Below are 27,989 nucleotides of genomic sequence, written 5' to 3'. Positions count from 1 at the left end.
CTTCCAATATTAGTCTATATACAAAGTTTCATTAGGTTCGGTCTATATTTACTCAAAGTTTATCGCGTTCACAAGGAACTGTTAACCGACAACGCACGACGCACGACTATGGACAAAATACTATCGCAATAGGTCAACATGACCTATGGTCAGGTGACCTAAATATGTGTAGGCCTATACACAGGAGTCTGACACAAATTTCTAACCAACAGTTATGTATGCATTAGCGTATCAATTATTTCTCTTTGAGGTAAGATATGCGTCACTGATATGTAGAGCCCGTTTATTGAAAAGAATAATATGTACGATTTTTTCTACAGTAGAGTTCATACCCTTGATACTATAATAAATATATATAATATATTACTGGTGGTTATTTATTTATGCCAGGCCCCTGTGGTCTATATATGAAACGGTTTGGTAATTGTCAGCGTTTCAAGATGGCAGGTATGTTTACAAAACAATATTTGACCGTTCGATATCATAGGTTTATCTTCACAGAATAATGTCAAAATACAAGTCTTTCATATTTATTCTAGGTCATTGCTGCAATGTTTTATCTTTGTAAAGGTTTGTGATTACAAAAAAACCCTGAAAAGTTATGTATATTGAGCCTTTAAAAGTACAAGTATTATATATGTCATATATTTTTCATATATATATTATGACAGGGAAACAAAGACATTATTATAACATTTTTTAAATAAAAATACTGCTTATGAGATACTGTGATAATTGCAACTTTCTGACAAACTGTTGGATTTGATCATCGGAAGTATTTTTGCTGGTTGTTCTTTGGTTGTTTCCTTGTCTGTACCGTGGGTTGAAGGTCATTTAGGTGTTCCTGAAGGTCATTTATTTTAAGGTCTTTAAGGTGCATGAGATGTTCCAGTCGACTGATTTTAGCCTGGAGAATCTGCATTCAACGTTTAATCAATGCAGATATAAGTATGCCATTTTGAAAAATCAAGATTTATACAATAAGATAAAGAGTAAAGTATTTGTTCAGTTCTTTGAATTACGTTTATATTTCTTCTGTTTATAATCTTAAAAGTATATGCAGCATAGTATGATATAAGTATGATATAAGTATGCATGCTGATAAGTAATATATGTATGCATGTGCTGATAAAGTATGATATAAGGTATACATGATATAAGTATGATATAAGTATGCATGATATATAGATCTGATATAAGTATGATATAAGTATGCATGTTGATAAGTATGAATAAGTATGCATGTTGATATAAGTATGATATAAGTATGCATGCACTATAAGTATATAAGTATGATATAAGTATATGCTGATATAAGTATGATATAATTTAAGTATATGCATGCTGATATAAGTATGATATAAGTATGCATGTTGATTTAAGTATGATATAAGTATGCATGCTGATATAAGTATGATATAGTATACTGTATGATATAAGTATGCATGTTGATATAAGTATGATATAAGTATGCATGTGATATAAGTATGATATAAGTATGCATGCTGATATAAGTATGATATAAGTATACATGCTGATATAAGTAATAAATGCACTGCTGATATAAGTATGATATAAGTAAGCATGTTGATATAAGTAAAGTATGATATAAGTATGCATGTTGTATGATTATAATAAGTATGCATGATATAAGTATGAATAAGTATGCATGCTGATTTAAGTATGATATAAGTATGCATTTGTATGATATATGATATAGTAATATGCATGCTTGATATAAGTATGAGTATACATGCTGATATAAGTATGAATATAAGTATGCTGATGTATGATATAAGTATTAAGTATGTATATAATAAGTATGATATAAGTAGCATATGCTGATATACGATGATATAAATATATTAAGTATGTAGCTGATATAAGTATGATATAAATATGATATAAGTAGTAGCTGATATAAGTATGATATACTCTATTTCTCTATTAAGAACGCCTCCTCTAATAAGGGCGCCCCCACGTTTTTTGCTGAAATAAATCAACTAATTTCATACAATTTTTCTGCCAGATTGTGACAATTTGTCTTTGCAGACGCTAATAAAATACTGTTTCACATCAATCTGATGCTTATCAGACATCCGATCACCTTGTATAAGCACTAAATTTATTGCATTGGACAACTTAGGACATCTTTGCCAAGTGTTTACACATAGAAACAGTGAGAAGGCCATGTTCAAAACAAAACGTGTCACTTGAATGCCCCACACACGTGTATGGATGAAGACTCACTGGCAACAACATTTTAGCGATGTCTATACAGGTTTTATGAATACTTACTGTATATCTATGATAAAGGTTCCTAAATAACATGAATGTTATCATTTCTAAACGTTTTATTGTGTGCTCTTGTCGGTATTTCCCATCCGCCACAAAACGAAAGTAGCAATCGAAAGCACAGTCCGCCATTTTGTGTACGCATTGTAAACAAGCAGGCTAGCATGAAATGCCAATCTTTCGTGAAACAGACATATTTAACCAATGTTTAATACTTCTGGTGCATACATTTCTTCATAATTATGTAATTTTAATACTAACTTGACTTCAAAACGTAAGTTGGTTATAGTAAGTTTCAGAAAAATACAAAACTAAAAGAAAAATGACTATAGTCTGTTTCAGAAAAAAAACATCTAAAAATGGTCTCAAATAACGGCGCCCCCTCGGCCATTTACCCGCGCCCGGCGCCCTCATTAGGGAAAATATGGTAAGTATGCACGCTGATATAAGTATGAATAAGTGTGCATGCTGATATTAGTATGAAATAAGCCCTACACCAGATTGTACCTCTATTGTTTCATCCTTTGACTTGCTCTCCTGTATTTTCTCCTCATACATGAGCGATGACACTGCATCCGTCTCTTGACCACTGAAATAAGGCACAGCCGGACGAGGAGCAGCAACATTGGTCACCTGAGGTACGATCGGCTCGGACCTGTAAAAACATGTCAAATAGACAGAACAACATCAAATAACCATCAGAATTTAAAAATCACTTCCAACTTTAGACTATATGTAAGCATTCCAAATTAATACTGACTGGAAGACGATATCTTAATCTAATAAGAGATCCTAGAGGGATCTTAGTCACCACCAGTGAATGGAACTGACTGGAATATGATATCTTACTCTAACATGAGATCCCAGAGGGATCTTAGTCACCACCAGTGAATGGAACTGACTGGAATAGGATATCTTACTCTAACATGAGATCCCAGAGGGATCTTAGTCACCACCAGTGAATGGAACTGACTGGAATATGATATCTTACTCTAACATGAGATCCCAGAGGGATCTTAGTCACCACCAGTGAATGAACTGACTGGAATAGATATCTTACTCTACAAGAACTGACTGGGAATATGGATATCTTACTCTAACATGAGATCCCAGAGGGATCTTACTCACCACCAGTGAATGGAACTGACTGGAATATGATATCTTACTCTAACATGAGATCCCAGAGGGATCTTAGTCACCACCAGTGAATGGAACTGACTGGAATATGATATCTTACTCTAACATGAGATCCCAGAGGGATCTTAGTCACCACCAGTGAATGGAACTGACTGGAATATGATATCTTACTCTAACATGAGATCCCAGAGGGATCTTAGTCACCACCAGTGAATGGAACTGACTGGAATATGATATCTTACTCTAACATGAGATCCCAGAGGGATCTTACTCACCACCAGTGAATGGAACTGACTGGAATAGGATATCTTACTCTAACAAGAGATCCCAGAGAGATCTTAGTCACCACCAGTGAATGGAACTGACTGGAATATGATATCTTACTCTAACATGAGATCCCAGAGGGATCTTAGTAACCACCAGTGAATGGAACTGACAGGAATAGGATATCTTACTCTAACATGAGATCCCAGAGGGATCTTAGTCACCACCAGTGAATGGAACTGACTGGAATAGGATATCTTACTCTAACATGAGATCCCAGAGGGATCTTAGTCACCACCAGTGAATGGAACTGACTGGAATAGGATATCTTACTCTAACATGAGATCCCAGAGGGATCTTAGTCACCACCAGTGAATGGAACTGACTGGAATATGATATCTTACTCTAACATGAGATCCCAGAGGGATCTTACTCACCACCAGTGAATGGAACTGACTGGAATAGGATATCTTACTCTAACAAGAGATCCCAGAGAGATCTTACGGCCACCATTAAATGATCTATGTCATTAAAGTTCCTTAATTTTTCCTTTGAAAATATTGATACATATTGTGAAACTTCACATGAAGTCAACAAGCAGCCACAGACTACTATCCTCTAATATGATATATATATGCCCACTGTTCTCTATGTTGTGTTTGTAAAAGTGTCAAAAACCAAGATGGCTGCTTATCGATCATGATGTTTCTTGATCATTCACATGCTCCAAGAGGAACCTATATGTAAGATTTTAGAGATTAATGTACAGTACATTTTTTTTTGCAGAAATAGTAATAACTAACTTCATTTGTCAAATTGTCTGAATGATGACTGCCTGTTGGCCATTTTGTTGTCTGATTGGTCTAAAAATTAAAGTACTATGTAATATGTACAACTAGAAACATGACATCATAAACACTAATACCATATACCGACTTACAACAGTATAACTTTTTAGTTGAAAGGTAAGATAAACAGTAAACTCTTTACAATTTGGAAAGTTTTACATATTATACAATGTAATTCCTTGAAAAGTTCACATATTTGTACATGTAAATTAATATTATGTATTTTTTTTAAATGTTTCACATACTTGGACATGTACTTTGTAATTCAACTCCATACTACCAGACATATGTATTGATATTTTTGATAAGATATCAAAAACGAAGATATGATTTTCTTGTGCAAGATTTTATTATTTGAATTATTTGTTTAAAGAAGTAAACAAGGGCCCAATGGGCCCGAATCGCTCACCTGCTATCTGGTAATCATGCATGGTTCATACTTAACAAATAGAGTGAATAAGAATTTATATCATCCCTAAGCACATTAGAGGCCCCTTTGCCTCTTGGTTATTAAAAAGAAGTTGTTTAAAGGGTTTAGCCTATCTGACCCCTGTGACCTTGAATGAAGGTCAAGGTCATTCATTTGAACAAACTTGGTAGCCCTTGATCCCAGCATGCCACAGGCCCAATATCAGGTCCCTATGCCTTTTGGTTTTTAAGAAGTCATTTAAAGATTTTCACCTATTTGACCCCTGTGAACTTGAATGAAGGTCAAGGTCATTCATTTGAATAAACTTGGTAGTCATTTATTCCAGCATGCCACAGGCCAAATATAAGGTCCCTAGGCCTCTTGGTTATTAAGAAGAAGTCATCTAAATATTTTAGCCAATTTGACCCCTGTGACCTTGAATGAAAGTTAAGGTCATTCATTTGAACAAACTTTATAGCGCTTCATGCCAACATTTCACATGCCTAATATCAGGTCTCTAGCCCTCTTGGTTATTAACAAGAGGCCCATGGGCCTTAACGGTCACCTGAGTTAGAATATATAATGAAACAAATAATGAAACAAATCAAAGACATATAAACACTATATGCTGGGCCTTGAAGTTGGTCAGTGATTTATAATTTGACTTTTTAGACTATGAAGAGTATTTGCTTCTATCAAACCTGTGAACTTTGAAGTATTTTTTGAAATTTTAATCATTTTGACCCTGTTTGGTCCTGCCCCTCTGATCCCCCAGGGGGTCATCGAGAACTGATATGGATATTAAAATGCTATATCTTAGGCTAATAATTCTAACCAAGTTTGACTCATTTCCTATGAAAATTGATAAAAAAATGCTCATTAATGTGTTTTTCCTATATAAACTATAGTAACATGAGACCTATTGGTCATATAATTCACAATTTTTATAAAACACCTTAAGACCAGTTTCCATCTATAATTATTTGATTCTACTATTTCCAGAATTTTAGAAGAATAATTTTGAAGTTTTAGCCTATTTGACCCTTTTTTAGCCCCACCCCTCTACCCCCAGGGGGTCGACCAGGACCAGTATGGATATGATATTAAAATGCTATCTCAGGCTAATAATCATAACCAAGTTTGACTCATTTCCTATGAAACTTGAGCAAAAAATGCTCATTAATGTGTTTTTCCTATATAAACTATAGTAAACTTGACCCCCTCCCGAAGGGGAAACATGAGACCCCAGGGTCATATAATTCACAATTTTTATAAAACACACTTTAAGACCTTTTCATCTATAGAGTGTATTTGATTATACCATTTCAGAATATTAAAAGAATATTTTTGAAGTTTTAGCCTATTTGACACTTTTTGGCCCTCTGCCCCAAGGGGGCAGGCCAGGACCAATATGGATATGATGTTAAAATGCTATCTCAGGCTAATAATTCTAACCAAGTTTGACTCGTTTCCAATGAAAATTGAGCAAAAAATGCTCATAAATGTGTTTTTCCTATATAAACTATAGTAAACTTGACCCCTCCCCAGGGGGAAACGTGAGACCCCAGGGTCATATAATTCACAATTTTTGTAAAGGACCTTAAGACCTTTCTATCTATGAAAAGAATTTTTGATTCTACCATATCCAGAATTTCAGAAGAAGATTTTTGAAGTTTTAGCCTATTTAACTCGTTTTGACCCCGCCCCTAAGGCCCCTGGGGGTCAGTCATAGAAAATTTGTTAATAGGATTTAATGACCATCTCATACTGACAATTCTGACAACATTTGACTCATTTCCTATTACAAATGACCAAATAATGCTCAAAAATGTGTTTTCCCTATATAAACTATAGTAAACTTAACCCCCTCCCCAGGGGGAAACTAGAGACCCCAGGGTCATATAATTCACAATTTTTGTAAAGGACCTTAACACCTTTCTATCTATGAAGAGTATTTGATTCTACCACATCTGTGAGTAGAGAAGAAGATTTTTGAAATTTTACTCAATTTTACCCCTTTTGGCCCCTCCCGCAGCCCCCTGGGGGGTGGGGACCATATAATTCACAATTTTGATTGGCCTTATGCCTGAGAAGGTTTGTGCAAAATTTCATTGAAATTGCTTCAGCAGTTTTGGAGAAGAAGTCGAAAATGTAAATTGTTTACGGACATACGACGCACGACGCACTCCGCACGACGACGGACAAAAGGCGATTAGAATAGGTCACTTGAAACTTCGTCTCAGGTGACCTAAAAAGAAGTCGTTTAAAGATTTTAGCCTATTTGACCCCTGTGACCTTGAATGATAGTCAAGGTCATTCATTTGAACAAGCTTGGTAGGCTTTCATCCCAGCATTTTACATGCCAAATATTAGGTCTCTAGGCCTCTTGGTTATGAAGCAGAAGTCTTAACAAGATACTTCAGCCTATTTGACCCCTGTGACCTTGAATGCATGTCAAGGTCATTCATTTGAACAAACTTGGTAGCCCTTCATCCCAGCATGTAAAAGGCCCAATTTCAGGTCTCTAGGCCTCTTGGTTATTTAGCAGAAGTCTGTTAAAGATTTTCACCTATTTGACCCCTATGAGCTTGAATGAAGGTCAAGGTCATTCATTTGAACAAACTTGGTAGCCCTTCATCCCAGCATGCTATAAGTCAAATTTCAGGACTCTAGGTTTCCAAGTTTTGGAGAAGAAGTTGTTTAAATGGAAAAGTTGACGTCGGACAACGGACAGACGACGGACGCTGCACCAAGCATAAGCTCAATTGCCCTTCGGGCAGGTGAGCTAATAAATACGGTTAAAGAAGAAATTTGATTAGCATAAGACAAATTCGGTATTGTGTTAATTAAAATGTACGAATCTATCTACTATTTCATCCAAAAACAACAAGAGGCCCAGAGGGCCTGTATCATTTATCTGGTTTGTTAAACCAAGCGATGTTGTAAGTGCAGGATTAGACTGACATCAAATTTCCCTCTATTTGGCCCCAACACTAATGCCCCAAGCGGTTAGGGCCAAAATTTTTATAAACTTTGTTCTCAAAAGATGTTATTGGCCCATGACCAGTAGCGATTTAAAGGAATTACCTCTATCTCCCATATTTAGCACCACATGTCCTGCCCCACTGGTGGGTAAGAGCCAAGACTGATACAAACTTAAATTCCCCAATTAAGGATTTTTCTTGTGTAATTTGCAGAACTCTATGACTAGTAGCAATTTAAAGTTGATGGATGGACAATAGATGCAGCATCAGCCATTCTGACAATGTAGCTTAAACCTATAATTCATCAAACTAATCTACCCTTGAATAGACATGTACAGTAGTAATCATTCTAACTGTATGTTTCAATAGAGAGCCGTGAATTAAGAAGTTAAATAGTGAAAGTGCTGCAAATGAAGAAAATGAATACAGTTCATGCATCATCTTAAATATTGAGATATTATATTTTACAAAACCAGTGTAAAAATAAAGCATCATGCATTTTTATACCACTCATCATACAATTATCTTATATATATGTTTATATTAGTGTAAGAAAATAAACATGGAAAGTTTACCACTGTGACAAAGATAGCATGCCATCATCTGAATGGCATTCATCTGATGATGAATGACAACTGGTAACAAATAAATATAAGATTAAATGTAGTGATGTACTCTGCATTCATACATTATTCATCCTATTATAGGTCAATTGCCAAAGACTATCAGCTGCAGATTTTTAAGTCATATGTTCCAGAGTTAATATAAAAGCCCAGCTAGTAAAGTTTCCTTTGTTGTATATGACCATTATATTACATAATGGACACCTAGGAGTCCATTATGTAACTTGATGTCCATTATTATAGGGACAATGGAAGGTTCATACAAACAAATGCTTGTTACAATGGAAGGTTCATACAAACAAATAATTGTTACAATGGAAGGTTCATACAAACAAATAATTGTTACAATGGAAGGTTCATACAAACAAATGCTTGTTACAATGGAAGGTTCATACAAACAAATAATTGTTACAATGGAAGGTTCATACAAACAAATGCTTGTTACAATGGAAGGTTCATACAAACAAATGCTTGTTACAATGGAAGGTTCATACAAACAAATGCTTGTTACAATGGAAGGTTCATACAAACAAATAATTGTTACAATGGAAGGTTCATACAAACAAATGCTTGTTACAATGGAAGGTTCATACAAACAAATGCTTGTTACAATGGAAGGTTCATACAAACAAATGCTTGTTACAATGGAAGGTTCATACAAACAAATGCTTGATACAATGGAAGGTTCATACAAACAAATAATTGTTACAATGGAAGGTTCATACAAACAAATGCTTGTTACAATGGAAGGTTCATACAAACAAATGCTTGTTACAATGGAAGGTTCATACAAACAAATGCTTGATACAATGGAAGGTTCATACAAACAAATGCTTGATACAATGGAAGGTTCATGCAAACAAATAATTGTTACAATGGAAGGTTCATACAAACAAACAAAGGCTTGTTACAATGGAAGGTTCATACAAACAAATAATTGTTACAATGGAAGGTTCATACAAACAAATGCTTGTTACAATGGAAGGTTCATACAAACAAATGCTTTATACAATGGAAGGTTCATACAAACAAATGCTTGATACAATGAAGGTCCATACAAACAAATGCTTGATACAATGGAAGGTCCATACAAACAAATGCTTGATACAATGGAAGGTCCATACAAACAAATGCTTGATACAATGGAAGGTCCATACAAACAAATGCTTGTTACAATGGAAGGTTCATACAAACAAATGCTTGTTACAATGGAAGGTCCATACAAACAAATAATTGTTACAATGGAAGGTTCATACAAACAAATGCTTGTTACAATGGAAGGTTCATACAAACAAATAATTGTTACAATGGAAGGTTCATACAAACAAATGCTTGTTACAATGGAAGGTTCATACAAACAAATGCTTGTTACAATGGAAGGTTCATACAAACAAATAATTGTTACAATGGAAGGTTCATACAAACAAATAATTGTTACAATGGAAGGTTCATACAAACAAATGCTTGTTACAATGGAAGGTTCATACAAACAAATGCTTGTTACAATGGAAGGTTCATACAAACAAATGCTTGTTACAATGGAAGGTTCATACAAACAAATGCTTGTTACAATGGAAGGTTCATACAAACAAATAATTGTTACAATGGAAGGTTCATACAAACAAATAATTGTTACAATGGAAGGTTCATACAAACAAATGCTTGATACAATGGAAGGTTCATACAAACAAATGCTTGTTACAATGGAAGGTTCATACAAACAAATGCTTGATACAATGGAAGGTTCATACAAACAAATAATTGTTACAATGGAAGGTTCATACAAACAAATAATTGATACAATGGAAGGTTCATACAAACAAATGCTTGTTACAATGGAAGGTTCATACAAACAAATGCTTGATACAATGGAAGGTTCATACAAACAAATGCTTGTTACAATGGAAGGTTCATACAAACAAATGCTTGTTACAATGGAAGGTTCATACAAACAAATGCTTGATACAATGAAGGTCCATACAAACAAATGCTTGATACAATGGAAGGTTCATACAAACAAATGCTTGATACAATGGAAGGTTCATACAAACAAATAATTGTTACAATGGAAGGTTCATGCAAACAAATAATTGTTACAATGGAAGGTTCATACAAACAAATGCTTGTTACAATGGAAGGTTCATACAAACAAATGCTTTATACAATGGAAGGTTCATACAAACAAATGCTTGATACAATGAAGGTCCACACAAACAAATGCTTGATACAATGGAAGGTTCATACAAACAAATGCTTGTTACAATGGAAGGTCCATACAAACAAATGCTTGATACAATGAAGGTCCATACAAACAAATGCTTGATACAATGGAAGGTCCATACAAATAAAGGCTTGTTACAATGGAAGGTCCATACAAACAAATGCTTGTTATAATGAAAGTCCATACAAACAAATGCTTGTTACAATGGAAGGTCCATACAAACAAATGCTTGATACAATGAAGGTCCATACAAACAAATGCTTGATACAATGGAAGGTTCATACAAATAAAGACTTCTTACAATGGAAGGTACTTACAAACAAATGCTTGATACAATGGAAGGTCCATACAAACAAATGCTTGTTACAATGGAAGGTCCATACAAACAAAGGCTTGTTACAATGGAAGGTTCATTCAAACAAACAAAGGCTTGTAACAATTGAAGGTCCATAAAAACAAACAAAGACTTGTTACAATGGAAGGTCCATACAAACAAACAAAGGCTTGTTACAACGGAAGGTCAATACAAACAAACAAAGGCTTGTTACAATGAAAGGTCAATACAAACAAACAAAGGCTTGTTACAATGGAAGGTCCATACAAACAAACAAAGGCTTGTTACAATGGAAAGTTCATACATACAAACAAAGGCTTGTTACAATGGAAGGTTCATACAAACAAACAAAGGCTTGTTACAATGGAAAGTTCATACATACAAACAAAGGCTTGTTACAATGGAAAGTTCATACAAACAAACAAAGGCTTGTTACAATGGAAGGTTCATACAAACAAACAAAGGCTTGTTACAATGGAAGGTTCATACAAACAAACAAAGGCTTGTTACAATGGAAAGTTCATACAAACAAACAAAGGCTTGTTACAATGGAAGGTTCATACAAACAAACAAAGGCTTGTTACAATGGAAAGTTCATACATACAAACAAAGGCTTGTTACAATGGAAGGTCAATACAAACAAACAAAGGCTTGTTTCAATGAGAGTCAATACAAACAAACAAATGCTTGTTACAATGGAAGGTTCATACAAACAAACAAAGGCTTGTTACAATGGAAAGTTCATACAAACAAACAAAGGCTTGTTACAAAGGAAGGTTCATACAAACAAACAAAGGCTTGTTACAATGAGAGGTCAATACAAACAAACAAAGGCTTGTTACAATGGAAAGTTCATACAAACAAACAAAGGCTTGTTACAATGGAAGGTCAATACAAACAAACAAAGGCTTGTTACAATGGAAAGTTCATACAAACAAACAAAGGCTTGTTACAATGGAAGGTTCATACAAACAAACAAAGGCTTGTTACAATGGAAAGTTCATACAAACAAACAAAGGCTTGTTACAATGGAAGGTCAATACAAACAAACAAAGGCTTGTTACAATGAGAGGTCAATACAAACAAACAAAGGCTTGTTACAATGGAAGGTTCATACAAACAAACAAAGGCTTGTTACAATGGAAGGTCCATACAAACAAACAAAGGCTTGTTACAATGGAAAGTTCATACAAACAAACAAAGGCTTGTTACAATGAGAGGTCAATACAAACAAACAAAGGCTTGTTACAATGAGAGGTCAATACAAACAAACAAAGGCTTGTTACAATGGAAGGTCCATACAAACAAACAAAGGCTTGTTACAATGGAAGGTCCATACAAACAAACAAAGGCTTGTTACAATGGAAAGTTCATAAAAACAAACACAGGCTTGTTACAATGAGAGGTCAATACAAACAAACAAAGGCTTGTTACAATGGAAGGTCCATACAAACAAACAAAGGCTTGTTACAATGAGAGGTCAATACAAACAAACAAAGGCTTGTTACAATGGAAGGTTCATACAAACAAACAAAGGCTTGTTACAATGGAAGGTCCATACAAACAAACAAAGGCTTGTTACAATGAGAGGTCAATACAAACAAACAAAGGCTTGTTACAATGGAAGGTTCATACAAACAAACAAAGGCTTGTTACAATGGAAGGTCAATACAAACAAACAAAGGCTTGTTACAATGGAAGGTCCATACAAACAAACAAAGGCTTGTTACAATGGAAAGTTCATACAAACAAACAAAGGCTTGTTACAATGAGAGGTCAATACAAACAAACAAAGGCTTGTTACAATGAAGGTTCATACAAACAAACAAAGGCTTGTTACAATGGAAGGTCAATACAAACAAACAAAGGCTTGTTACAATGAGAGGTCAATACAAACAAACAAAGGCTTGTTACAATGGAGAGGTCCAATACAAACAAACAAAGGCTTGTTACAATGAGAGGTCAATACAAACAAACAAAGGCTTGTTACAATGAGAGGTCAATACAAACAAACAAAGGCTTGTTACAATGGAAGGTCCATACAAACAAACAAAGGCTTGTTACAATGGAAGGTCAATACAAACAAACAAAGGCTTGTTACAATGGAAGGTCAATACAAACAAACAAAGGCTTGTTACAATGGAAGGTCAATACAAACAAACAAAGGCTTGTTACAATGGAAGGTCAATACAAACAAACAAAGGCTTGTTACAATGGAAGGTCATACAAACAAACAAAGGCTTGTTACAATGGAAAGTTCATACAAACAAACAAAGGCTTGTTTACAATGGAAAGTTCATACAAACAAACAAAGGCTTGTTACAATGGAAATTCATACAAACAAACAAAGGCTTGTTACAAAGGAAGGTCATCATACAAACAAAGGCTTGTTACAATGGAAGGTCCATACAAACAAACAAAGGCTTGTTACAATGAGAGGTCAATACAAACAAACAAAGGCTTGTTACAATGGAAGGTTCATACAAACAAACAAAGGCTTGTTACAATGAGAGGTCAATACAAACAAACAAAGGCTTGTTACAATGGAAAGTTCATACAAACAAACAAAGGCTTGTTACAATGGAAGGTCCATACAAACAAACAAAGGCTTGTTACAATGAGAGGTCAATACAAACAAACAAAGGCTTGTTACAATGAGAGGTCAATACAAACAAACAAAGGCTTGTTACAATGGAAGGTCCATACAAACAAACAAAGGCTTGTTACAAAGGAAGGTCAATACAAACAAAGGCTTGTTACAATGGAAAGTTCATACAAACAAACAAAGGCTTGTTACAATGAGAGGTCAATACAAACAAAGGCTTGTTACAATGGAAGGTCAATACAAACAAACAAAGGCTTGTTACAATGGAAAGTTCATACAAACAAAGGCTTGTTACAATGGAAGGTCAATACAAACAAACAAAGGCTTGTTAACAATGGAAAGTTCATACATACAAACAAAGGCTTGTTACAATGGAAAGTTCATACAAACAAACAAAGGCTTGTTACAAAGGAAGGTTCATACAAACAAACAAATGCTTCTCTACTGACAACACTCGACCTATTTTTAACTCTACTGACAACACTCGACCTATTTTTAACTCTACTGACAACACTCGACCTATTTTTAACTCGACTGACAACACTCGACCTATTTTTAACTCTATTGACAATACTCAAACTATTTTAACTCTAATGTGAAATAGTTCAACATTCTGCTTTAAATTTATAATTTAATCTTTAAGTTTTATCTTGATAAATTAATTCCTAAACACTGTTCATTATTTGATTCATGAATGAGATGTTGACAACCATTCATAAACGAATGGTTGATTAAGAGGAAAATACAAAGACAATTATATATGACTGCTGGAAAAAGACAGGTGACAACAACCGAAAAATATTAGAATCTAACAACACCCAGTGACAGGATTAAGAAACACAACACCACAGTTCCAATATTACCTTCCCAGGTTCTGACTGGTGATCAAGTCTACATATTCACTGTAAACAGGTATACAATAATTAAACAGGTATATAATAATTAAACAGGTATATATAATAATTAAACAAGTATACAATAATTAAACAGGTATACAATAATCGAACAAGTATACAATAATTAAGCAGGTATATAATAATTAAACAAGTATACAATAATTAAACAGGTATAATAATAATTAAACAGGTATATAATAATCGAACAGGTATACAATAATTAAACAGGTATATAATAACTAAAAAAGGTATATAATAAATTAAACAGGTATATAATAATTAAACAGGTATACAATAATTAAACAGGTATATAATAATTAAAACAGGTATACAATAATTAAACAGGTATATAATAATTAAACAGGTATATAATAATTAAACAGGTATACAATAATTAAACAGGTATACAATAATTAAACAGGTATATAATAATTAAACAGGTATACAATAATTAAACAGGTATACAATAATTAAACAGGTATACAATAATTAAACAGGTATATAATAATTAAACAGGTATACAATAATTAAACAGGTATATAATAATTAAACAGGTATACAATAATTAAACAGGTATATAATAATTAAACAGGTATATAATAATTAAACAGGTATATAATAATTAAACAGGTATACAATAATTAAACAGGTATATAATAATTAAACAGGTATACAATAATTAAACAGTATTAAACAGGTATATAATAATTAAACAGGTATACAATAATTAAACAGGTATAAATAAAAATTAAACAGGTATACAATGATTAAACAGGTATATAATAATTAAACAGGTATACAATAATTAAACAGGTATACAATGATTAAACAGGTATATAATAATTAAACAGGTATACAATAATTAAACAGGTATACAATAATTAAACAGGTTTATGATAATAAACAGGTATACAATAATTAAACAGGTACAGTAAAACCCCTCTAACTCGAACCCGAGTACCCCTCGAATCCTCGAATACCCCCTATTCGTCGAACTAGTCGTACGGTCCCGACCGTGTCCCTATATAATCTATGTAACAAAAACCCTGGATAGCTCGAACAGCTATTCGTCGAATACCCCTTATTCCTCGAACAGAAATTTATCCCCGTTTCAGCAAATACATAGTATCTACCCATGCATTCGTCGAACAGGTGCCCTTGATATTTTTTTTACCTGTGTCACACCTGACTGCACCGACCGTCACGGATAATAGCTCTCGACCTGTGTTTCTACAGGTGTCGTATCAAGCCTTTCGGTTTACCTACCTACACGATCGCCAGTCGTTGTTTGATGCAAACTTTATTTGAATATTTCAGAAAAGGCATTAAATAATCGAGTCTCTCTCGTAATAATCTTCGCTTAAATACGAAATAACTGAAGATGTTGATTCGTGTTTATAGAACGTACGCATTGTGAAATGACAAAAGAGTCGGAAGAAATCGCTGACGTCCGGCTTCCTGTAAAAGTCCATTTTTTAAATTTCTGTGTTGTTTTTTTCAAAAGATATAAACGATTCCAAAATTTGATAGTGCTAAGTACAAATCACATTGACCCATGTTCGTTTTTATCAGTGCGTTCCGTATCTTTTCCTGCAAATTGTATTTTCGTAACTTTCCTCGTGAACACGTGTAACCTAACGCTTTTACAAGGTAGACATTGGTATCGTTGTTTGTTCGTAACTATGCTGGTTAATAACTGGTTAAATTATTTTGTAAATGTGTTAAATGATTTTAGATAATTAAATCATCGAAATTGTACACATTGTCTGTTTTAACCAATATGGTATTTTGCACCACGTTTGACGATCGTTTACATTTGATTTACTTTGTCGTCAGTATTTTCAAACCCCCATTTTATGTAATATATGTTTTTTTTCAACTTGATATTGCTATCAAAAAACAGTTTTCATAAAAAATCTAAAATGCTGAAATTACGGTAATTAAAATGTCATTGCAATGCATTGTTTGTCATAGGGAGACCGGACATTTTGACTGCCAACGATCGATCATGACCAACCTCGGATGAGTCGAATACCCTGTATTCCTCGAATTATTGATCTGGTCCCCTGCTGTTCGAGTTATAGGGGTTTTACTGTATATAATAATTAAACAGGTATATAATAATTAAACAGGTATACAATAATTAAAACAGGTATACAAGAATTAAACAGGTATACAATAATTAAACAGGTATACAATAATCGAACAGGTATACAAAAATAAAAATAGGTATGTACAATAATTAAAACAGGTATACAATAATTAAACAGGTATATAATAATTAAACAGGTATACAATAATCGAACCGGTATACAAAAATAACAAGAGGCCCAGAGGGCCTGTATCGCTCACCTGGTTTGTAATGCAAAGTAATGTTCTAGATACAGGTTCATCGTTTCATTTCTGAAGGAATTTGAATATTTACCTCTGATTTCCCTATTGGGCCCCGCCCCTTCTGCCCCTCTGCCCCTTGGGGACCAGAGCCAAAATTTATACAAGTTCTGTTCCCCTTTCCCCAAGGATTTTTGTGACCAAACTTGGTCACAATCCATTCAGAACTCTTGGACAAGTAGCGATTTATAGGATTTACCTCTATTTCCCATATTGGGCCCCGCCCCTCCTGCCCCCGGGGGCTCAGAGCCAAAATTTATACAAGCTCTGTTCCCCTTCCCCCAAGGATGTTTGTGGCCAAATTTGGTTACAATCCATTCAGAACTCTATGACTAGTAGCGATTTAAAGGATTTACCTCTGTTTCCCCTATTGGGCCCCACCCCTCCTGCCCCCGGGGGACCAGAGCCAAAATTTATACATGTTCTGTTCCCCTTCCCCCAAGGATGTTTGTGGCTAATTTTGGTTACAATCCATGCAGAACTCTAGGACAAGTAGCGATTTAAAGGATTTACCTCTATTTCCCCTATTGGGCCCCCGCCCCTCCTGCCCCCGGGGGGTCAGAGCCAAAATTTACACAAGTTCTGTTCTCCCTCCCCAAGGATGTTTGTGGCCAAATTTGGTTACAATCCATGCAGAACTCTAGGACAAGTAGCGATTTAAAGGATTTACCTCTATTTCCCCTATTGGGCCCCGCCCCTCCTGCCCCTTGGGGACCAGAGCCAAAATTTATACAAGTTCTGTTCCCCTTTCCCCAAGGATTTTTGTGACCAAACTTGGTCACAATCCATGCAGAACTCTTGGACAAGTAGCGATTTATAGGATTTACCTCTATTTCCCATATTGGGCCCCGCCCCTCCTGCCCCCGGGGGCTCAGAGCCAAAATTTATACAAGCTCTGTTCCCCTTCCCCCAAGGATGTTTGTGGCCAAATTTGGTTACAATCCATTCAGAACTCTATGACTAGTAGCAATTTAAAGGATTTACCTCTGTTTCCCCTATTGGGCCCCACCCCTCCTGCCCCCGGGGGACCAGAGCCAAAATTTATACATGTTCTGTTCCCCTTCCCCCAAGGATGTTTGTGGCTAATTTTGGTTAAAATCCATGCAGAACTCTAGGACAAGTAGCGATTTAAAGGATTTACCTCTATTTCCCCTATTGGGCCCCGCCCCTCCTGCCCCCGGGGGGTCAGAGCCAAAATTTATACAAGTTCTGTTCCCCCTCCCCCAAGGATGTTTGTGGCCAAATTTGGTTACAATCCATGCAGAACTCTAGGACAAGTAGCGATTTAAAGGATTTACCTCTATTTCCCCTATTGGGCCCCGCCCCTCCTGCCCCCGGGGGACCAGAGCCAAAATTTATACAAGTTCTGTTCCCCTTCCCCCAAGGATGTTTGTGGCCAAATTTGGTTACAATCCATGCAGAACTCTAGGACAAGTAGCGATTTAAAGGATTTACCTCTATTTCCCCTATTGGGCCCCGCCCCTCCTGCCCCCCGGGAGGGTCAGAGCCAAAATTTATACAAGTTCTGTTCCCCTTCCCCAAAGGATGTTTGTGACCAAATTTGGTTACAATCCATGCAGAACTCTATGACTAGTAGCGATTTAAAGGAAATGTTGACGGACAGACGGACGACGTACGACAGACGGACGACGGACGACGGACGCCGTGCCATGACATAAGCTCACCGGCCCTTTGGGCCAGGTGAGCTAAAAAATCCAAGGATGCTGGACCGATGATGGCAGGATTATGGTCAAAACCCTACAAGATTCTATTATTCATGTCACAAGTGTAAGTGACCTTGAAAAATTCCTGAAAATTAAACTCAATGTCACCAAATCCCAACCAAGCCGGTCCCTCCATGTGCCAACTAACACTGTTACTGGTCCTCTGAAGGATGGCTTATCCCCTGAACTCAATGCTAGTGCGCCTAGCTATATCCCGTTGCCTGCATTGTTCGATGACCTCGACACCACTGCCAAAGTCTTAATGACGAACTATAGACCTTAACCTCCATAGCTATTATACCAATCTACTATCTCAAAATGGATGTATAAGCAAATCGCATAATACAAACATGTAATCTGTAAATTTGATATATATGCTACTTATAGAGAGAGTTCTTTTTGTATCATATGCATATGATTTACTTGTATATATGTTAACAAATTAGTTTGATATGTTATCTATAACTTATATGTAAATACCACTTGCTTAGCATGATCATTATAATTATTACATTCTTCTGCCTAATTCAAGTTTTATTTATTATATTAAATTTCCTATTTAGTACTTCCTACTATTATTGATTAAGGTTTTTTTACTTCAGATACTTCCTGCAGCAATATATAGTAAGTACTATGCAAATAAGTATTCGTTTTGCAACAAAAGCATAAGAATAACCTGATCTAATATCTAGCTTAACTTGCTTGTCTAGCCGCTGCATGTACAGCTTAGTGTTTATATCGTTTTTGTTTTTGTTTTTTTCTATATTTGCTCGCTTGTCCAAGCATTACTTATTGTTAACTTGTATGCTTGTCTTCTTTATATTCAGTGTTTATTGTAGTTACTTACTTATTTATCAACTTATCATCTATTTACTTCCTAATTATATACCTATATGGTTTATTGTTCATGGTTTTCTTTTCATTAGTATTTCTTTTTATTCTTCTTTTTCCCCTTTCTTTATTGCTCTACTATTAAAATTTAATCTGTAATTATCATTTTGTATCTCATTAATCAACAATATTCTCTTATATATGTATAAAAGTTGCTTGTATTATTCTCATTAACTTCCTATTTATTCTTTGAGCCTGGAGCACCTAGCGACGAACAGTTATCATATGTTTGCTGTTCATTGAAAATTAATAATGTGTCTGAATATGAGTTGACCTTGTATTAGCTATTCTTGTACTATGTTATAATATCTCTCCTTTTTTATATAAATAGTCACTAATAAATAAGTAATAATGTCAGATCAATAGATCAAATAATTTGAGTATTTAAAAAATAGCAAGACTTGGCTATTACATATTGTATTTTAGTGTTTTCTGCTCATAATTTTTACCTAAAAACTTATTACTAGATAATTAACAGGACAAATCTGTTGTTGCTGATTACAATGCAGGCTACAAACTACTCTAGCTACTCTATTTTATTTATTGATTGTCTCCCTTTGACTGTATCCAAACCAATTATTGCCAATTACAAGCTATACTATATTTATTGGTTGTCTCCCTCTGACTGTATCCAAACCAATTATTGCCAATTACAAGCTATACTATATTTATTGGTTGTCTCCCTCTGACTGTATCCAAACCAATTATTGCCAATTACAAGCTATACTATATTTATTGGTTGTCTCCCTCTGACTGTATCCAAACCAATTATTGCCAATTACAAGCTATACTATATTTATTGGTTGTCTCCCTCTGACTGTATCCAAACCAATTATTGCCAATTACAAGCTATACTATATTTATTGGTTGTCTCCCTCTGACTGTATCCAAACCAATTATTGCCAGTTACAAGCTATACTATATTTATTGGTTGTCTCCCTCTGACTGTATTCAAATCCGTTGTTGCTGTTTACAAGCTACGTACTATTCTATAGCTAGCTACTCTATTTTATTTATTTTGTTGTCCCCCTGTATCCAAACTGCTGTTTGTATATATAATCTTATATGTAACCACAGATCTATATTTAGACCAAATATTACTTAATTAATTACCTTTGTGAAGTCGCAACTAAATAACAACTTGTCTATGTTACATAAATACTCTTCATTCAGAGTAATTCTTATATTAATTGAATTGCTACCTAATTAAGTTAGCAGTAATATTCTATCTAAATGTATATTAATCTTTACTTTTGGTATGAATGTGTGTGTGTGGAAGTGCTTATTTGTTGTTTACCCTATACCTGTTAATTCAAATTATTGCAATGCAAATCAAAAATGTTTTTTTTTGCCCATCAGAGTATTTTCTTATTGGAGCTATCTGGTGACATTCATCCTAATCCAGGGCCAATAGACTACACTTTTTCTACTAAGCCCAAACGGTTCCATATATGTTATATGTATACATTATAAAATACTTTTTCTTTTAATCTTCTATTTGTCAATCTTATTAATACTTCTTAGTGGTGATGTTCATCCCAATCCTGGTCAATCCCTTGAGAGACATTACCAGTATCTACCTTGTCAATTATTCATTCTAATGTGAGATCATTTAGAAACAAATCAGATTTTATCGAAACTGAATTTTCGGAGTATGATATAGTCTGCTTAACTGAAACACACTTAAACAACACTATAACTGATGATAGCTTGGCACTAAATTCACACCCAGTTATGTTCAGACGAGATAGAGAAATAGATAATGGAGGTGGTATACTGATTTTTACCAAAGAAAACTTAATATCTACCAGACGAACTGATCTGGAAAACCCCAATATTGAAAATTTAGTTATAGAAGTGCAAAACTCTAATAAAAAAAATTCTTTTGTGTTGCATCTATCGTCCACCTAACTCCAGAGTTAACTATTGGCGACATTTTGATGATCTTATAGAAAACTTGATTAAACTTGAACACTAATGTAATCATTACTGGGTGACATCAATCAGGACATGATGAGACTCCCCAACACTTCACATCTACACACTATTTTAACAAAATACCAACTAAACAGCCTAATCCAAACACCAACACGCATAACTGACACATCTGCTAAAAGTATTGATTATATTTTTACAAACAATCCTAACATTGTTAGTAACACTGAGGTACTACCTCCAAACTTGTAGTGACCATTGTACTATTCTTTTAAATCTTGTTTTCAAAACACCGCGTGAAAAATCTTACAAAAAACTTTTTTATCAATTTGAAAGTGCCAACTGGGATTTCATTAATAACGAATTACAATCAATAGACTGATGTTAATGATATAAATGAAAAATTTATTCAAATTCTTAATGATGTTATTGACAATATGTTCCTTGCAAATCCGTTACAATTTGCCCATCTGATAAACCGTGGATAAAATAATGAAATTAGGCTATGTCTTAGGAAAAAAAAAACAGAATTCACAGAGAAAGCATGTAATAGAAATCAAGTTCAGGACTGGGAAGCATTTAGGGAAATTTGGAATAAATCTTTCGATCTTATAAGAAAAGCTAAAACTAATTATATTACTAAACTACAAAACTCTCAAATTGATAAATCCATCCCTCAAGGTAAGTGGTGGAGAATAACCAAATCAATTTCTTCACTAAAGTTAAAAAGTCACCAGCTTTAAAAGTTAATAATAAAATCTTAATCCATCCATTAGAGAAAGCTGATGCCTTTAATAATTTTTTCACCTCAATATCTAACTATATAGATGATACTCATTCAACATGATTTACCTCCCTTTAGTCATGTAAAACTGTCTGATATTACAATTACTGACACTGACATTATAGACCAGATTCAAATCATTAATAAAATAAAACCAGCTGGTCCAGATGGAATAGCCCCCAAAATATATGCCCTTCTATAATTAGACCTTAAAGGCCCACTACTACCTTTCCGGAGCAAAATTTAAAGGTTTCTTAAAAACATTAATAACAAAAGAAAATAGATATGGATGGCTTAAGATGAGGAAGCATCGCGATCTGGATAACAACAACAACATTTATATGGTGGATATGACATAAAATAATGAAGATGAAGAAATATGCAAGATTTCCTGTCTAATATATAAGATGAAGAAATATGCAAGATTTCCTGTCTAATATACGATAACAGTGGAGATTCATTTCACTGGTTTGCCGTCTGGCGCAGTGATAGTCAACTACCGCGCGGTATTTAGGACGACGGCAGGAAAACATAAAACGACCCGTGTTATGAAAATTAACATTTTATTCATTCTTATTAATCAGTTCTGAAGGTGATGATAAGTGTGCTAGTAAACGTATAGTTAATAACTTCTGCGACTTTACAAAATTATTGATCTCATTTTACATTCCTATTTTAAAAGTTAAAAGCCGTTTCGGAAAGGAAGTGGCCCTTTAAATATTATAATTCATAAATAAACATTCAAAAATATAATTTAGTTCGAACAAAACAGGACAAAACAGAAAAAATTCCCCCTCCTGCTTAACCCCCATAACCAACAAGGGACTCCGACCTGACCTTAATCATACATCATATCATGATGTTGTAACCCCCGGGTATCTGTAAACAAAAAATAATGCTTATCTATCATGGCCACCATAGGGCCCAAACTGTTACTCCTTTGTCCAACCAAATGTGTTCTTACACGTATACGGCCTGTGTTTTGCTCCTTCGATCCTTATTGGCTGAAACTACAACAAGATATCCACCAGAAAATTCCTAACTAGGCATTGTGGCATCATCCCAGGGTGATATAAGATTAACAAAAAAATTGAGGTCATACCCAAATATAGAAATCTTGCATTGTGATGTCATGTAATACTATAAACCTGGATATTTTGCGGGTGTTTAATTTCGCGATTGGCATACATAAACCTTTCGTAGTGTTGTTTTTTTCGTCGATGATATATACTTTTAGAATTTTAACAATAAATTTCATATATGTGCAAAATATTACACGCTTGGAAAATTTTCCCGATCAAGCATCCTTTGCGTAATTTGCGTAAATTCTCCCCTCGCATAAAATTCCATGTTTACAGAGTGGGGTGGTTCTACAAAATTTTTAAAATATAGTTTTTTTTTTGAGATTTTCCTTAATTGAGATAACGTGTTATAAAACACAGGTGTCCCACAAAACATTGGACTCATCCATGAGCAATTTCTGGAAGTTATTTCCCAGTAAGTGTTTCTCTATCGTACAGATGCGGAAGTTGTCAATTTGCATAGATAAAAAATGTAGTGCTGTTTTATCAAGTTCTCCATATTTTGTAATGTAATCGATGTTCAATTTCAATCCTATACTTACTAGACTTTGCGATGTTTTAGTTTTAGTTAAGGTTGAAAGTTCAGAGCTTTCAGTATAAATTTTACAATTTTAGGTTATTTAACTTTGAAATTCATGCATTCTGTAGGCATCGTAAACATCTATTTCTTTTTACATAAGCCTAGTGTCTTTCAATGATATTTCGATTATCAATTTTACAGTGTATTGTTTTGAACTCATTTATGAAAAGTGAATTGGCTAATCTTAACAATAAATCTGCAATGTACCTCTTGACCAAAATGTAGATCGCTAACTAGACATTCGGTATAGGGGGTAGGCCTACAATATACACTTCCAATCATCTTCTGAATCAGCATTTTTACAACGTGCACTTTCATAAAATACTCATTTTATTAACATTACAATTGAAAATCACCGTCCTATATATTTGTAAAGCTTGAAAACAATAATCTAATTGTTATGCAAGATTTGTCAAATATTGTGACCAGAACATATACCTATTTCTGACTCTCTATGACCAACCTCAGATGAGTCAAATACCCCATATTTCTCAAACTATTGACCCGGTCGTCTGCTGTTTTACTGTATGTATATATACATAATAAAATAACAACAAAAGAATGTTACATTGACCACACATCACGTAAATAGATAATTCCCTGAAAGGAATCTAAGGCATGATTACTTTCAAGAGCAGCTTGTTATCGAAGGCTTTACTTTCAAGACCATTCATTTTTGATTCAGGCTTATTGTTGAGAATTTAGGGTTTGATTTCTATGTATGCAGTTTTGTTATCAGGAAAATAAATTCGTTCTCAAAATGTCATTTTTATAGTCATAATTTATGTAAATATGATAAATAAACAAATATGAACAAAAGACATTTTATAACAAGAGCTGTTGGAGAACAGCAAAGCTCGCCTATTCAGAAGAAGTTGATGTTCAAGTATTTACTATTTAAACATGGAAATATGACAAATTAACAGACTCAAAAACCCCCTAAAGGGCCCTAAATTGGTTGTATTATCACGTTCAGCATCCATACACATTAGGAAAAATAAAATCATAAACATTTATGATGACTTATGCTTAAACAATTAACAAAATAGAAACTTGCTCAAAAACTTTAACATGGAAATATGACAAATTAACAGACTCAAAAACCCCCTAAAGGGCCCCAATTTGGTTGAATTATCACGTTCAGCATCCATACACATTAGGAAAATAAAATCATAAACATTTATGATGACTTAAGCTTAAACAATAGACAAAATAGAAACTTGCTCAAAAACTTTAACATGGAAATATGACAAATAAACAGACTCAAAAATCCCCTAAAGGGCCCCAAATTGGTTGTATTATCACGTTCAGCATCCATACACATTAGGAAAATAAAAATCATAAACATTTATGATGACTTAAGCTTAAACAATAGACAAAATAGAAACTTGCTCAAAAAGTAAACTTGATTCATATGACCTGTTTAAAATTAAAACAGTTTTTATAAGGTGAAGAAATGTTTAAATTTATAATAACATCATAAAAAGATTTGGTTTTCAAAAAAAATGATAACAAAACTTCCGACCTGCTTTATCTCATACATCATATCATGAAGTTCATGACATGTCATGTAAACAATAGGCCAAACTTAGTAAAACTTGAAAAACGTTTAATATTTTACGTTCCTTATTGGCTGAAAACAAAATAGACCATTATAAAAAACTTATTCCCAAATAAATTAAAAGAAAAAATTGAATAAAGAAATTTTTTGCAATCTTGAACAATTTATGATATTTAAAATGCAATTGGCAAAATACAATTTGATTTTTAGAACAATAAAAATAAAATTACTTGGAAAATAAACTTGACCCCAAAACTCCCAAGGATAAATTGAACTTTAAAAATTCATTTTTGAGATGTTGTTTTATCCAAAATTTCAATATACAAAACGTGTTAAAAACAAAACATTGGACTCATCCAAAATTTTCCCAGTAAGTATCAATGCGGAATTATCAATAATAATAGATATTTTCAAAAATGTAGTGCAATTATAACAATGTTTTAAGAAGGTTGAAAGTTCAGAGCTTTCAGTATTTTACTAAATTATTGATTTAACTTTGACCATTATGCATTCTGTAGGCATCGTAAACATCTATTTCTTTTTTTATAAGCCTAATATTCCATGTGTCTTAAAATGAATAGAAAATTTGAATCAATTTTACAGTGAATTTGAAATTTGACAACTCATTTAAAAAATTAACTTAAGAATATTTTTCCCCAAATATAAATCGTTAAAGGGCTTCTATTCAGATTTTTACAACATTCACTTTCATTTAAAATACTCATTTTATTAACATACAATTTCACACCTATTATTTGCCGACGCCGACGCCGGGGTGAATCTACCATGATTAAAAAAGAGCAAAGTTGTTACGCCGGGGACTAGTTTTTTAAAAAATAAATTCGTTATCAAAAACTTTTTATAGTCAAAAACAACGTAAAATGGATAAACGCTGACGCCGACGCCGAATGACAACATTAGCTCCCCCTATTCTTCGAATAGGCGAGCTAAAAATCGATCAAACTTATAAATATCAACAACAAACGTATAAACATCAACAAAATACTTCAATTATTCAACATTTCGACCATATGATAAGGATATTAGCATGTACCTACCCTCTGGTGGGACTTTTGTGACGATGTGTGACTTTTCTTTGAGAAAAATCTGTAATGAAGTTACAAATTATAAAAATCAAACAGTTAAACACATTTTCTAAAACAAGAGACCCAGAGGGCCGGTATGTTAAACTAAGCATAATACAAAGATTATTTAGAGTTTATTTCTGCATGATTCGTAAAGAATTAACTTTGCTTTCTAACAGGACTTATTGCCCAGGGACAAAATTTATACATGCACTGGTTCCCTTCCCCCAAGGATGTGTTTTGACCAGATTTGGCTAGTCCATCCAGAACTCATGATGTGATATGTATACAATTTCTGTCCCTCTTCCATCAAGAAGGTTTCAGGCAAACTTTGGTAAGAATCCATATAGAACTTGACTAGTACTAATTGACCCCTGTGGCTTTGAATGAAGTTCAATGTCATTCATTTAAACAAACAAAGTAGCACTTGATGCCAGCATGTTAAATGCTAAATATCAGTAGGCCTTTCAGTTATTGAGAAGAAGTTGTTTGAATGAAAAGTTTACACACGGCGGACGACAACCTACGGAACATGATGACTATGCTATCATGACACTTCGGGTCATCAGTTGACCTTCTAAAACCAGCTTAAAATTGAAGATGTGTATTTCATCTTCTTAAAACACAAAGAAAAGTTTAAGTTTTTGAAACAAGAGATCCCCGAGCGAAGCCCACCATAGAATGATGCTTACCAGCGACACATTTCAACTGTCATATATAAATACATTTTAATCATTTGATGTTCAATTTTACAGGCAACTGCTTTCGTCAAAGTTATGTTGACTCAGAAACACAAATAAAATACTTCTCATCAAAACCGAGCCTTCAGTACTTTCAGTACTTTGATTTTACACTAACTCTGACATAAAACCAAAGCTATTAGGTGTATAAGTGTTCTGAAAGGATAAATTGTTTATAGTATTATATATAGAGAGAAAGGAATTATATAAAATCTAAGGGGGAAACTCACCATGTACTTGGTCAGCTTCTGGTTGATCGCTCTCTCGCTGTGGATAGTTCTTCTTGTACCAGAGGGCATGGTCTATTTTGGTTCGTAGCTTATCTAGTACTTTCACGACCATACCTGGTTCGTTACCAGCAATACCCCTGATCACATCATCAGAAAGCTCAAATCTCAGCTTCTTAAAAACTCTTCTGCAAAGACCAATCATACTCTCCCAATCAAACATTCTCCTAATGAAATTGTATATATAAAATCTATAATACAGATATCGTTTTAGTTACTCAAACTATAGACATTAACATGGAATTACTGATCACGAATAACAACATTTAACTCAAAAGTCAAAAATTGAATAAATGGCTGCGTCATTTAACCA

The 27,989-nt window shown here is 34.0% G+C and overlaps 1 protein-coding gene across 1 annotated transcript in view; it reads right to left on the bottom strand.

Moving 5' to 3' along the window:
* Positions 1-6: 6 nt before the first annotated feature.
* The window catches only part of LOC138311493 (sperm flagellar protein 1-like), a 40,242-nt gene continuing 12,259 nt past the window's right edge, over positions 7-27,989 (bottom strand). The window contains 5 exon segments of the mRNA XM_069252821.1: positions 7-916; positions 2,803-2,950; positions 14,584-14,622; positions 26,623-26,671; positions 27,620-27,804. Of these exon segments, the coding sequence (XP_069108922.1) occupies positions 767-916; positions 2,803-2,950; positions 14,584-14,622; positions 26,623-26,671; positions 27,620-27,804 (571 nt within the window). The 3' untranslated portion in view covers positions 7-766.

Source organism: Argopecten irradians, unplaced genomic scaffold (assembly GCF_041381155.1).
Source record: "Argopecten irradians isolate NY unplaced genomic scaffold, Ai_NY scaffold_0033, whole genome shotgun sequence".
Taxonomy (NCBI): Eukaryota; Metazoa; Mollusca; class Bivalvia; order Pectinida; family Pectinidae; genus Argopecten; species Argopecten irradians.
This window is presented reverse-complemented; position numbering and strand designations above follow the sequence as displayed.